We start from the raw sequence: 14623 nt of genomic DNA on the forward strand, positions 1-14623 counted from the left end.
TCTGACAACACTGGATCTAGTGCTATCGTCCTTCCAGTTTTCCTCAATTGCTGTTGGGAGAAGCATTTTTACATCTGACCACAAGTCGCTCGACCCACGGAGCTCGAGTCCTTGTTCTCCCCCTCCCCCCATTGTCGCATTCATCCCAGCCTCCCAGGGTCCTCAGAGCATGGAACAATGCCGCTTGGCCAGAGCTTAACCATGCACTTTCACTTCTTCCTTGGGCCCTCCTAGAGGGAGGGTCTCCGAAAGACGGCACGGAACTCTTTTATGACCTTCTCCATGCTGCCATTGAGGATTTCGTCCTAGTTCGCCGTCTATCCCAAAAAATACCCATCTGGCATTCCCCGGAGAAAACACTTGCCCGGAGAAATAAAGTCAAGGCTTGGAACCATTGGAAAAAACACCCTAGCCCCCGGTCCCGCGCCTTGTTCGTTACGCTACGGCGCCATGCATGCTTCCTCATTCGTCGTGGCTACAAAACCCACATTCAGGAAATTTCTGTCGGAATTCGTGATAGTGCGAATCGATTCTGGACCCTGATTAATACCAAAAGAAAGTCACACAGAATTACTGCCTCTGTGTCCTGCAATGGAATGATTTCTTACTGTGATGAACGCCCGGGGGTGTTCAATGAGTATTTTTGGGCAAACTTTAACTCTGCCACTCCAACACTCCCTCTCCCGAAGCTTCAACCCGTATGCCACCCGTCCCTTTCATCCATCTTCACCGATCCTAAAGAAGTTCTGTCCTTTCTAACGGCACTGCCCTCCTCGAAGGCCACGGGTTCCGACAGTATCGGCTCCCTCTTTCTCTCTCGCACCGACATAACCCTTTGCATCCCAATATCCATCCTCTTCAATAGGTGTTCTCCGTTGGCGCGTTCCCGGAACAATGGAAGAGCGCAAATGTCAAACCAATTTAAAAATAATCGTCCGACTTCCATTCTACCTGTACTGTCCATTTTCTTTGGCAGAATCATACATAGACGTCTTCTTCACTTCGGGACGTGTCTTTCTAACCTTGCGGCACTGCACCACCATATTACAAACTCTTTCGAGTCTAACTCACAGCTCGATGTTTGCTACGTAGACTTCTCCAAAGCCTTCGAAACCGTTAACCATACATTACTAATACATAAACTTAAACATCGTTACAATATACATTCAAAGTTTCTATCTCTGGTCAACAGCTTCCTCAGTTCACGTTACCAACGGGTATTGATTGACGGCATCTCATCCTCATACTTACGAGTTAAATCCGGTGTACCGCAGGAATGCGTCCTCGGTCCCCTCCTATTTGCACTCTTCATAAACGATATTACTGATGGCATTAGCCCTTTTGGCTGCAATGTTCTGCTGTACGCGGACGATTGCAAGATTTTCAAAAAGGTGGATCGCCCCAACTACTCACATTCCCTTCAGTCAGCAGTCAATTTTATCTCCGAATGGTGCTCTACTTGGCTGATGCGGGTCAATCCCTCTAAATCGGCGATCATGACATTTACTTTGAAAAACAATCCCCTGAAACACTCTTACAGCCTTTTAAATAAGTCTATCCCTCTTGTAACCTCCCAATGCGACCTAGGTGTGATCTTTGATGGCAAATTAAAATTTCAGGATCATATTTCGATGATCGTGAAAAGAGCTATGGCCATTGTTGGTATGCTATATAAACTAACTGACCTTCACCCCTAACGACCCTACCGCTTTAAGATCAGTTTTTGTCGGATGTATTCTCCCCATACTAGAATGCTGCTCGCCAGTTTGGTCTACCGCCCACCCCACTTCTCCAAACTTGCTCAACCGCCCTGTAAACTTCTTTCTTGCTGTTTCCTGCCATCGGATACCCACACTCAGATATTACGCCCGTGACGGTATCCTTTCCTCCCTCAGGATATCTAACATAACAAGCCGCCTTGTCTTATCTGACCTCATGTTTCTGCATAGATTCTTTAGCGGTTCTTTACGGAAAAACGAAATTCTCCCTCTTTTCCGTTTTCATATTCCTCCTCGCCCCTTACGAAACAACTTTCTGCTTCACATGCCGCGATTCCGTCTCTTCATCTCTCAACACTCTCTTTTCTACCGAATCCCCTCCTTGTTTAACTCCATAGCTTCAAAAATCCCTTCCCTGCACCTACTTTTCTCTGACACTAGTTACAAAGCCATCTTAAAACGCTATCTGAACAATTCACCATTGTCTAATCAATGGTGCCCCTTCTTATGTTTAATCATTTTGTTTTCTGTTAGTTTTTATTTTTTCGTGCTATTGTTTGTTATCTTTTAGGTATTAGTTATTTAATGAACAGCCAATGTAAAAGCTTTTGTGCCGTTTTTGGTGATGAAATAAATAAATAAGTAAATGTTTAATTGGTCTCATCTTAGACATTTGTGTTTGCGTGTTTGGTGGAAATGTTGATCGAAATATTTTTTAAACATGTTTCTGTAAGACCACTCCGTACGCGACACGACACGAGAATATTAAAAACGTGGACTGTATTTTTTTATTATGCGCCGTAAGTCCCACACCAGCCAAATCACCACTCACCAGAGTGTCAGGCTCCTGTCGATGGCTTCCTCAGGCAGCGTCGACTCGAGATCCTTCCAACTTGACGACAAATTCACAACTGCCGTTCACGGCCAACAACCACGGACACATTACCTATAAACAAATTAACTCTCACCGACACGGGCGCCCAACAAACAACAAATCAAGCGAGTGTCGATTAAAGCATAGGATTCCCTATGGCGCGAACACATTCATTAACGGCTTTTATTTTGTTTACCTCGCATTGATGATTTATTAAGAGAGCCACCGTTTCCTCCTCGTCTACGGGTGGTTCACAGAGCCTGATCGCCTCAATTTTTCTCGTCGCATACTCTTGCATACTTTTACCGGGCGCGCGTCTATAACGACCCGTATCACCCTCAGTTTGTAATTGAATTGGTGTTTTTTACTCCATAACCGGTCATAAATATTTTTTTTAACTCCTCCATGTCCTGTGGAAAAGGGAATATGGAATCAGCCCATTCTTTTGCCGCGTCATCCAACGTCTGATGGAATAAACAGGTTCTCAACCGTTGAGGAATAGTATAGATAGAGTAATGATTTTCTACCCCTCGCATAAAAGGTACTAGGTTTTCATAGGATCTCACACTGAATTTCAAATTTGATGGAGGGTTAGGGAAACTTGAACTAACTGTACTATTCGTTCCACATAGGCGAATGTTTGAGATCTCATTCGTCACTTCATCTTATCTATTCCCCTGCTGCACAGTAGTGTCCGTCACACCCTCTATTCTCTCCTCAACTACATTCGTTATCTCTCTCTTCATCTCATTTAGTTTCTCATCTACACCATCTGTCAATTCTATTTTAACTTCTTTAACTCGTACCCTCATTAGCCCTTTGACATCGTCTATTTTTTCTCAATAATGCTTTCTGATTCCGTACGAGACCTTCCTCCCTAATTTCATTAGTCTCCTCTTTAATCGTCACCCAATTGTTTTTAATCTCTTTCGCTTGCCTGTTAAAGTTCTCAATCATCTCCTCTCTCAATTACGCAAAGTTACTACTCATCTCCTCCGCATGATAATTAAAATATCTCTGCTTGCTTATCAAGTTTTTCTTGTTGCGTATGCAGTTTTTTATGCTTGCCTATCAATCTTAGCAATCAGTTCTCCCTTCATTCCCGCAAAATTATTCCTCCTCTCCTCCGCTTGTTTGGTCATTTCCCCCTTCATTCCCGCAAGCATATCAAATAATTTCAGCATCTCAATAGGGTTTCTCACACTACCTGAGGCTTTACCTTCTGGCCTACCTTCAGTTTTGCTAACCTCAACAATCTGGTCGCCTTCGTCACTAGAAATTTCAACACCCCCCTGGCGTGCCTCCTTTCGACTCATCTTCGTTATAAGTAGTCGGCTCCCTATACTTTTGGAAACTCTCGCCTTTGTGATCCACTTTGCTTAAATTTGCTTTGACAGATCAACGAAATAAATGGGGAAAATAATATGGCCATTAACTACCAGTTTCGAACGGAATAGCGAAACGGAAAGAAATGAATACGTGATCCCTGCAATGAATTTGAATTAAACCTGCAATACATTTTTGCACATAAATACACCTCAACGCGTTACCTCTTTCTTTGCTTTCCATGTTTAATATTTAAATATGTTAAAGAATTCCATGGGTGTAACATACTCGTATTTTACTATTTTTACATTCTACAAAAAGTACTAATCTAGCCATGAAAGTGATTGTTTCTCACCGTCTTAAGCATCCTATTATTGACAGTTAATTGCATCGTTGGAATGTATAAATTCCTGACACAGACTATAACGAGGAGAAAAAATCGATATCTTACCGAGGAATCTAAGATAGAGATATCACAAATGACGTTTATACTAAATATATTTATATAGAACAGTTAGCTGTGTATGAAATTCTAAATTGCTCGTAAGAGTAGCATTTAAAAACTTATCTAGCGCTAAATACGCGAATAACATCAGACTCTGGGTTGATAAATTAATTATTCTGTCTCATTCTACAAGTGGATAACAAAAATTGTCCTGAACACGTATAACCAAGTAAAGGTCCAAGACAGAATTTGCATGAAATTACTATGGAAAGCTGCACAAAGCATGTGATACCACGTTAAGCTTCCATTTTCTCTGAAGGTCCGATAAAAAGTATTTTCTACCTGAATGATCGTGACTGTTCGGCATGAACAGATACTTTGAGCTGTTCTTTTTAATGAACAGGTTAAAAGTGAACGGTTCATCAAAATGAACAGTTTAATCCAACTCTACTACTTATGGATCTTTACTTTGATGTTTGCGTTTCAGGGGTGGTGCTTGCTTTCCATTGTGGCTCCATTCTTCTCTCAGTTCATCCTGTTTCTGCAATAACTGAGCTATCCTCGTTTTCGGCGCCCCAGTTATCACAGCCTTCCGGCGATGTCTAGGTTGGGTATAATCTTTAATTTTAACCAGCGTAGCCATTTTTTCAGCCGGCAATAGGTCTTTACGCAGCAAACTACTCAAGAAAAGTAGTCTTACTGAACTCTCGGCACTGAAACAATATTACTTTTTCCAGTTCACCTAGAACGTGGAACATAAAATAAATTCCACTAAACGTGCGCACCACCTACCCTGGCTTAAGACAGTTAGTTCTCAAATGTATACTGGCGACATAAGGAAAAAATGACTCTGTGCGTGCGTCAACTACTGAGATGGGAATAAGAAAAAGAGAAAGGAACGACGAAACATTACAATCTTCAAATGGCGGTAGTCCAGTTGTGCAGTGGAAAGCAGCAGAAGGGATAGACCACATCTGTCAGTTTAATTTTGTGCAAAATGTCGCAAACAATAAGTTCTTGGTTAAGCAATATTATTCATTCGACTAGTCCCCTCTGGTCGGCATCGGCCAGTAATCCCTAAAAATGTATCCCTAATGTAAAAAAATCCCTAAAATTGGCCCGTACCAACTCTTCAACATTCACCACGGGTGGCAAAACTTCTTTCTCACCATCCCGGGTTCAATCTTCATATATAGTCCAACTACTACCAAAGGAGTTCTCTCCTCTTAAAAACAACATTACGCTCAATGTAGTCTCATGGTCGGGAAACGGAATCCGAATCCTCTAACGAACAATAAAGCATCAAGAGCATTAAGATAAGGCAAGAATAGGTACCCTTGTGAAAAAAAATTATAGGAGAGGAATGTTTAAAAAAATCTTCATTTCGTCACGAGTCGACGTCTCCGACTTATGGCCCGTTATAGCGGCATGCTGTCCCAATTAAGCGGAAAAAACTCTAGGATATTATTCTATTGGGTTCTGTACTTCAAAATCTGCCTCAATTAAGTGGCTGTCCCAAATAACCGGTGGACTCATTAACATGAATTTACTATCTATGCTATTCAATTGTAGTAAGAAATTGCATTGTTGTGGGAGTGGAAATCAATTGAAGAAGTTGATCCTGCGTCGAAGCAGTTTCTGCTTCCATGTATTAAAAGGCAGTAATTCTCCCAGCAAATTGTAAAGAGTAAAATATTCTTCCAATTTCTTGTATCTACGTATTTTTAGCTTAAATGCATGTAAAAAATATAATTTGGGAAACTTACATGGGAACAGACTTTTTCATAATCACTGGACAAGAAAACTGCTCTCAACAAGACCAATCTATGTGTCAGGTCATTTTGCAGAAGGCTCACTATGTTATTGCAGAAGATTTTTAATTAAAATGTCATGGAAACTAAAGTGACCATATTAACAGGTATTTATCATTTGAAGAAAACCCAATTAATACCATTAATAATTTTTAGTATAGATATTTCGTAAGTACTGTTGTAGCATATTTTCTTAGGCAGTTTATATTCGGAAGTGCCCTTTCGCTTAGTCATTTTTGATGTATGAGACTTTTGTGCAAATAAAAATATAGTCGTTGATATTACACCTTTTCATATATAATTAATTTACTATTAAAATTTTACATATTTTCTTTCTGGCTTAAAATTAATGGTCATTAGTACTGGCTTAAAAGTAATGATCATTACTTTTAAGCCAGTATGAAAATATGTATCCCAAGATAGTTTAACAAGGAGTTGCTTAGCAGGCCAAACGAGTGGAAGTGGGAATATGGCATGCAGAAAAATTTCTGGATGTTATGGAGCAATTATTTCTTAATCATAGATAATTCCCACCTCACTCAATTCCCACCTCATTCAATTAGTATCACCTTTAGTGGAAGAATAATCACATGTCACCAAAGAGTCGATCTTTTCGGTTTGCTCTTCTTTTTCGAGTGATACTCCATTCGATTTATGAGTGCAGTTTATGACCTTCTTGTTGCTTCCATCATTCCTAGCAGGGCATGTCACATGCAATAACGAGGAGTTCACATGTGCCAACGGGAGGTGCATCCCAAAACAACACGTGTGCGACGAGGAGGACGATTGCGATGACGGATCAGACGAAGCGGCCTGCCCCTCTGCCAGCCCAAAAACATGCAAGCGTGAGTATTTCCCCAACATCGAAATTACTCCACAGAGTTTATGTTGTTGATAAAATCTCATATGTTTGCTCGCTACAATACTAGTGTGTGTTCAAGACCATAATACAAAAGCCTCACATTGTTGTCACAAGCCGGGGAAATCAGAGAATTCGGATGGAAGGAAAACTTCCGGTCTTACGTCACTGAAGACAAGGTTTGTGCTGTGGGCTAAGATGGACTCGTGGGCCATGTCAGGCTCCCAGGAGTGGGCTCTGTGGCTGCGAAGAAGTGAAGTTAGTGGACCACAGTAGCTGATACAGAAGAAATTCAATGGGGCGCATAAGATATCTTGAGTTAACTTTACTCTTATCGTAACAGAAAATGATCAAGTCACATGGAGAGTTTAAGAAAATGAATTCAAGAGAATATACACATACCAGACAATGCCATCTTATGATATAAATAAGTTATAATTGTGGTTCTGCAATGTTAGGCAATATGAGCAGTCCGGCAAGGGGGAGAGTGCCCCCCGCGTCCCCCATCTGTATCCGCCACTGGTGTGCCGATAACTTGGCCTGTCTCCTTCGGCAATCCTTGATGGAAGCCCAGGTTTGAAGCTCGTGAGGGATCAAAAGACCTGGTCTATTATCGCCTATCTGCTGGGTTACTGTCGTGATCTGACCCGTCTCTCTGTTCTAGCTCTGGAATCCTACTAAACACGTCCTCAAGTCAGCGGCTTCTCCTTAAAAATCCTTCTATCCTTCTGCCCCAGGCAAGGTAAGGGGGGGAACACGTTATTGCCTCTCAGTGCCACCTATATCACACTTGTATTTCTGTTCCATCTATATCACCTAAGTATTTCTTCGTGCTGTTAGCGTGCACTTTTGAATCACACCACACTTTCAAAAAAACGTATCAACACTTCGACACTTGTATAAAAAAAGGAAACAAAGAATCTACGCGACAAAAAAACCGGAGAGGAAACTCATTCATCTGTTAATGAGAAAGAAACCATGAATTGAAATAAAGAAGAAAATGCTGGCAAACGCTGCCGTCACAGTATGTGCCAGCTGGCGTTACCCAGGTGGATGAGGATATTTTTGTTCCTTGCCAATCCCTGTCCCATTCCTAGGGCCATAAACGCTTGCATCCCCATTGACTACAAAGGACCCAGGAGGGTTGATAAGGTTTTTGCTAGTTCAGTATTATTTGCAATTGAAGGGGATGGCATTATTCGAGTTCGGGGTCTAGAATAAAATCACCAAGTTTGTCCAGTCGCAAATGACCTGAAGACAGTGGCGGATCTTTGGAGGGGTGGGGACAAGTCGGCTATGGCCTTAATTTTTTAAATTTTTTCCAACCCCCACTACTGCTGGAATCTTCAACCCAACTCAGCCCTCCCCCTTGTCCCTATCCTGTATCCGCCACTGCCTGAAGATATTTTCTTAAGGCTGCCGGGTACATCGGGCACTTTCGAGATTTGGATCCTTCCCCCCACTCCTCAAAAACTCGGCCTAGTGGCTAGCGAGCCTAGCCGACTAGCAAGTGGCCTTGGACTCGAGGCAGGGAACATAGGGGGGCAGTGTTTAGGGAAGGGAGGGGAGGCGATGTGGAGGGGATGGGGTTTAGATGACTGAAATTTTGGGAACCCTCTCGCCAACTTGGGACTTGGGTTTTTGGCTGTTGAACACCAAGGTAGCCGAGTGTCACCGCGCTTTGTCTCTCCGCCGCATGGAAGTAGATGTGTATCTCAAGGCAACACGGCGGTCTTCGAGATTGGGAAATGGATATTATTTACGGAAGTGTAGAGCAAAGATATTAGTGAGATTTTGTCTCCAAAAACCCGGAAGTATTCAATTATTTTTTTAAAAATTGATTTGGTTACTAATTAAAGCAATCTCCTGTAGTAGTGATATAATCCGGCAAGCAAGAATTGAAAGGGACAATTTCATTATTCCTTGATATTTTTGAGAATATCGTTTGTTCTTCATGGTGTCTCAACTCGTCAAAATATCTGAGAGATTTCGTTTTCAATGAAAAACGTTAATCCCGATGCATAAAAAATTAATTTCCCACTTTTTCCAATTAAAATATTTCTGGAAGAAAGTAAAATGTTTTTAACTTCTCCGCCATGAGGTTTTCCCATAAAGCCTTGTCCCTCTAATTTTTTTCTTAAATAAATCCACGTGGAGTACAAAAGAAAAATATACAATGCCCCTTTCATGAAATGTTCTGTTTCCCCTGGATTTCATAAAAATTTGTGATCTTCGCTTCAGATAAATATTTCCTTCCCGTATTACACAGTAATCATCAAGTGGAGAATCTCGGGAGGACATTTCTTCTACGAGGAGGCTGCAACTGGACGTTAGGGATGACGAAGACGCGTGTTATGGTATTTTAGGCACTTTTACAGTTTTCATAAAAATAATTCGTACAATAATATGTGGCAAAATTTATGTATTATTACTAAAGTAACCTACCGATTAAGGTAGGTTTGTAATGAGTATTTACGAAACATTCTGGCTGTACCTCCTCATTTCATGGATTTCCTCTTCAATTCACTATGGAATTCATTTCCATCAAATATCTTATTTCCTTCCTATCTCTCGTTTACCCAACACTCTTTCCTGTAACACAGTTTTCTCTCCTCCTACACTTCGTCGTTCCTCCTCGTCTCCGTCCGCTTCACTTTCTCCGTTCTTGTCCACCTACTTTTATCTTGTGTCTCAATCGTAGCTCGTGAATCTTTACGAGCCGCATAAATAATTAACCAATTTATTTTTATTTATCCGTGGAATCATCATTAAAAGCACATTTTATATTTCAAATAAATAAGGATAAAGTAGGAATCCCATTTAGGCCTTGCCTGTAGGATACTTTAAGACACATGACAATACGAATTGAAAAAAATAGTAAGAGACCAGATACGAAACATAATAAATGCTTGAAAAATAGCAATTTTTTATTAAATTTCGACTGTGGCGCAAAAAAATATATTGAGCATTAAACGCACTATTAACAAATGATTTTATTTGGATTGTCTTCATTTAGTTACCATTTATTTAATCTTAAAAAAATGTTAAACTATTTGATTTTCATATACTTTCTGACCATCAAGAAAATAATTTTGTCTTGCATAGACTTGCGTACTAGTTCGAATAACCTTCTCTTACCATTCTAACCTAGATTATTCTGCAGCTTACATGGGATATTATCCACCCACACCTTTCCTAGGTTTCATATCAGGGAGAGCTCCCTCGAGTTCCATGTCTTAGAAGCGGCCTCTTCCTTGGCTCAAGTCAGATTTTGTTTTGTTGGTCTGCGGAGTATCTTCTAGATCTGTATTTGTAGCATCTCCGGAGTCACCATAAATATTATCAATTTGTTCGTTACCCTGTATTACAATGATGCCCGCCATAAGATGGATAAAAATATTGAGTTATCAGTGACAGCAATAAAATAAGTTTCGAACAAGGGTGCAATACCACTTCACCAATGCTTTCTTCATGAAAAAAATATGCTTTGTCTTCTTTGCTTTTTACTTGCATATCTTATTTTTTCATCTGTTAATGCAATAGGCATGGCGGTACTCTAAAGAAAATTTTTAAATCCCTTTTCAATTGCAATTCCCGACAGAAGTCTTTCATGTGAAAACTAACGAAGCATATCTATCGCAAAAATTAATTTTATATTTTTTTTTACCATTTTACTTTTGTAAAATTCTACAGAAAAATTAATCAATAAGTATCGATGCACGGTGGACTCAATCATTGCGTGATTTGAAGCGTCCAGTGCAAGCATATATTCCAATGACTTCTATCCCAGATTAAAAAAATCTTCGAGCAGTTCCAATGCAAGGGAAATATAAGATTATTGCGATAAAAGAAATAAGCATTTGTCATAGCAATTGTATTCTAATTTAACCAGAAGTGCTTCATTCGATACCCGTGAAAATGTAACATTATTTGAAGCAAATGCCCATTTTTTTCGGTTTATAAGGCTTAGTTGATAATGATGGAACTGCGAGCGAAATTGTAGTAAAAACCAAGAGTCTAAGGATTAACGAGAGACGAATAAGACAGTGGGTGGATGAGAATCAAATTATCGTATTTTTTATGCAGCAAAATATCAAAATATGCGGTGTTGCGTAGATTGAGATGACGCGAGTGCGGAATCCTTTCCTCATTCGTGCATCCTGTTGCCTCTTTAAAAAACTATGAATCCCGGAATCAATGCACCCGGTCTGATCTGTATTAATTACGAAATCTATTGCATTTGGAGATTGGGCTTTTTGTTTGCTTCTGAAACGTCATTGCCGATTGCAATATTTATTCAGCACACGCTTGCTCGCCCGCTGATACATATTTTGTTAACTTTCGTTGCACAATTCGGTGTCTCTTCTTAAAAGATGCAACCCATGAAGCACCAGCAGGGAATTCAAATCCTGGAGATATGTGCTGAAATCACGCATAAATAGGATATTCTTGTAAAGTCCGAGTCATCAGCGGCTCATTGCTGTTCCTGGCTTCGACAAAGTGATCGTATACCCATCAGTCGATCATTTCAAGCTTGTCGAGTTTCGTTCCCCCTGATTTTATATCTTTCTCCCGTATGTAACCGGGGAAACTCTCCGGAGACAACATGTTTAAAATCTTTTGCTTTGGAAATGAGTTCCATTCACTTCGAAGCCAGCACCACAGTTTTACCACTCCTGATTTCATGAATCTTGGCACGGAAAGAATAATTCGAAGTAAGGGTTAGCTAGCGACAAAAATGTCAGTTTAGGGCTTATTCTCAAACAACAGTCAAGTAAAAAATGTAAAACGTCCTAAATGAACAAATTAGAAGAGGATGGAACGGATTACAAAAAATGGAGGAGGTGGCAGGCTGGAAAAAATTTACTGTCACCGAGTCTCGAACCCTGAACTTTCACATCAGAAGCGCGGCACGCTACCACTCGGCCAAATCGCTTTTAAACAATTGGCGAAATTTTTAAATTAAATTCAACGTGACCATATTTTTCAATTTTTAAATGCTTTTTTATCTCAAACCCGGGCGTATTTGGACAAAACCCTTCAACTGTATTCCTATCTAAGTGTCTACTTTCAAATAAAAAAGGTTTCATCTTCTTTCTTGACATCAATTAGGCAAAGTCTCCTTGTTAGCCTATGGTCTTATATTGGTGACGTAGATAGACGCGATGCGTGTATTTCTTACGGGGGCCTAATACAAAAAGATATAAATTCATATTGATATGTCTGCATTAGGAAACATTACTCATCTAAATAATGTATGGGTACTAATAAAACATTCCTTCCCTTACCTATTGTTAAATTTTTTATCCCCGTAACTATATAAATAGGTCTGCAAAATGGCTCCATCGAATGCAACCTTGTATCGATCATAACTTCGACTCTAATTGCTCGATCCACTTGATTTAACTTTTGTCGAAGAAAAGACATTAAGAGTAGTATTATATATGATTTTCATATTCATAACTTGATTTAAAAAAAAGTTATTAGCGATTTAAGCGTAACCAAGGAGATTGGTATCGATATAACTCGGACATGAATCGATCGAGTGAAATGGTCATCATTGCAAAAGTTGACCATTTTGATATAAGTATTACCCTAAAAATTTAATTCATCTAGCTAGAACGGTTGCTATAATATTCAAGATTGTATGCCCCACAAAAAAATGGCGACAATGATTTTTCGCGTGCAGGATATTTTTCGGAATTTAATTATGAATTAACCAAGAGGGTTACGAGGAAAGCAGTTAGAACGTGAGGGTACGAAGTACCCTCTACGGTTTTTCCAGAAGATTCCAAATTTTCATATGACACATGTCTCAAGGCCGAAATCCGAATTTGAAAATTCCCCATCACGACAATGTAAAATCGAAATCGTTTATTCCTCGGAATTGTTTCGACATATGAAAATTCCAAGATAGCCAAAAAATCAAGCAAAAAATATTACACTTTATATGTCAAGGAATTTGTCCTACAATTATTGCAAATTGGTGAAAAAAATTTCTGAACTTTTTCCATAAGAAAAGCATAAAAAACGTTCAAAAAATAATAAAAAATACTTAATATCAATTTGTCGCTATGGCAACCATACCAAAAAATCAACTAAAAAATCTAGTTTATGTCCATTGAATATCATGTTCCTCAGACGTTTAAAAGTACAAAATAAAAGCGAAAAAGTTTTAGTCCCATAAGGCTCCCATGTTAATTCAAGTCGATATATCTTGAAAACTAATCGACTTTTTCAATTTTTAAGAATTTTTCTCCCGATGAATTTTTTTTTTACTTTTACGTCCAATAAGCCAAATACCCACACCTATCACAGTTTTGGCTGCGTAATTGAATCAATGAGTCAGTCAGTCAATCAATTCGTCATTACATATTTATTAAACGAGTCGATAGGCGCTTGATTTCATCAAGCGGGTTCGAGAGGGGGGTTGGAACATGTTTGTGTCACGCGTGTTCTAGTATTGGGTCCATGAGTAGCTTAAAAAGGGAAAGAAAACACTTACAATATCGTTTTAATAGATGAAGTAGACGGAGGATACGCTCTTTCGCTCTCAACAATACTTAACGTCGTCTTAGTTATCACGATGATATAAGCGTTAAGACCGTTTTGAATAGAATATTTACGCAATGGGGAGAAATATAAAATTAACGACGGATGCACTTGTGAAATCTCGCCGATTTTTCGTATTTTGACCTTTGTCCTAGAATTGCAGCTTTTCTCTTTCTGATTATGAAGATTTGAACCCAACGTACTTAAAAAAATAAAACAGCTTTTTTTTACTATCGGACTGAGACCAATTCAATGCACCAATACCCAGCCGATCAAGTTAATTTCGAAGACAGAAATCCAAAAAGCGCGGATCTATTAAATGTTACCACTTTTCAACCGAGAAAAGCTCAAACGCTCTGTCCTCAAAATCCAGCATTCGCATATTCCTTGAGGTTTATTTATAAAAATTCGACAATTCATACACATCATAACTGTTCATCTATTCTTAAATATATGAGTTCGGAATAATCTGAAAGATAGCTATCGCCTGGCCTGTAAATTATTTTCACACACAGCCATAAAATTAGCTATTCTAAAACCTGCTCTTATTTGTGAGGTGGGAGATGGCAATACGAACGCAAAATATCGGGACACAAAAGTATCACCATGCACGAAAGTTTTTTTTTATTAACAATACACATGAAAATAGATATTCTAAAATATATTTTTATTATCACTGAATAGATGGCGCCACCAACGCAAATCAGCGTAACACGGCTTTCATAACCGGTCGCGCAAGATTTTTTCATAATCATTACATATTCACAGCAAATTGTCTTCGCAGAATTAACTCAATTTTTGGTTATGGCATTCATTTGTCGTGACGCCTTACGCGAACTTTATTAGATATCGATTCCCGACTACTTGAATCCCATATAATGTAAAACATTCTTAAACGATGAATTACGTGAGAGTGTAGTCTCCGTAACCCCGAATTTCAGCGTTGGTAAAGAAGTATGCAACAGGCATAACATATAGGCCCTACGCATGCTAGAAAATGTAATTACAAATTTTTAGCAAACTATCCGTAATTTCGTG

At 39.3% G+C, this 14623-nt stretch overlaps 1 protein-coding gene across 1 annotated transcript in view; it reads left to right on the forward strand.

Moving 5' to 3' along the window:
- The window catches only part of LOC124153241 (sortilin-related receptor-like), a 161762-nt gene that overhangs the window by 56755 nt on the left and 90384 nt on the right, over positions 1 to 14623 (forward strand). The window contains exon 16 of the mRNA XM_046526340.1: positions 6873 to 7019. Within this exon, the coding sequence (XP_046382296.1) occupies positions 6873 to 7019 (147 nt within the window). The remainder of the gene's footprint in view (positions 1 to 6872; positions 7020 to 14623) is intronic.

This window comes from Ischnura elegans, chromosome 2 (genome assembly GCF_921293095.1).
Source record: "Ischnura elegans chromosome 2, ioIscEleg1.1, whole genome shotgun sequence".
NCBI lineage: Eukaryota > Metazoa > Arthropoda > Insecta > Odonata > Coenagrionidae > Ischnura > Ischnura elegans.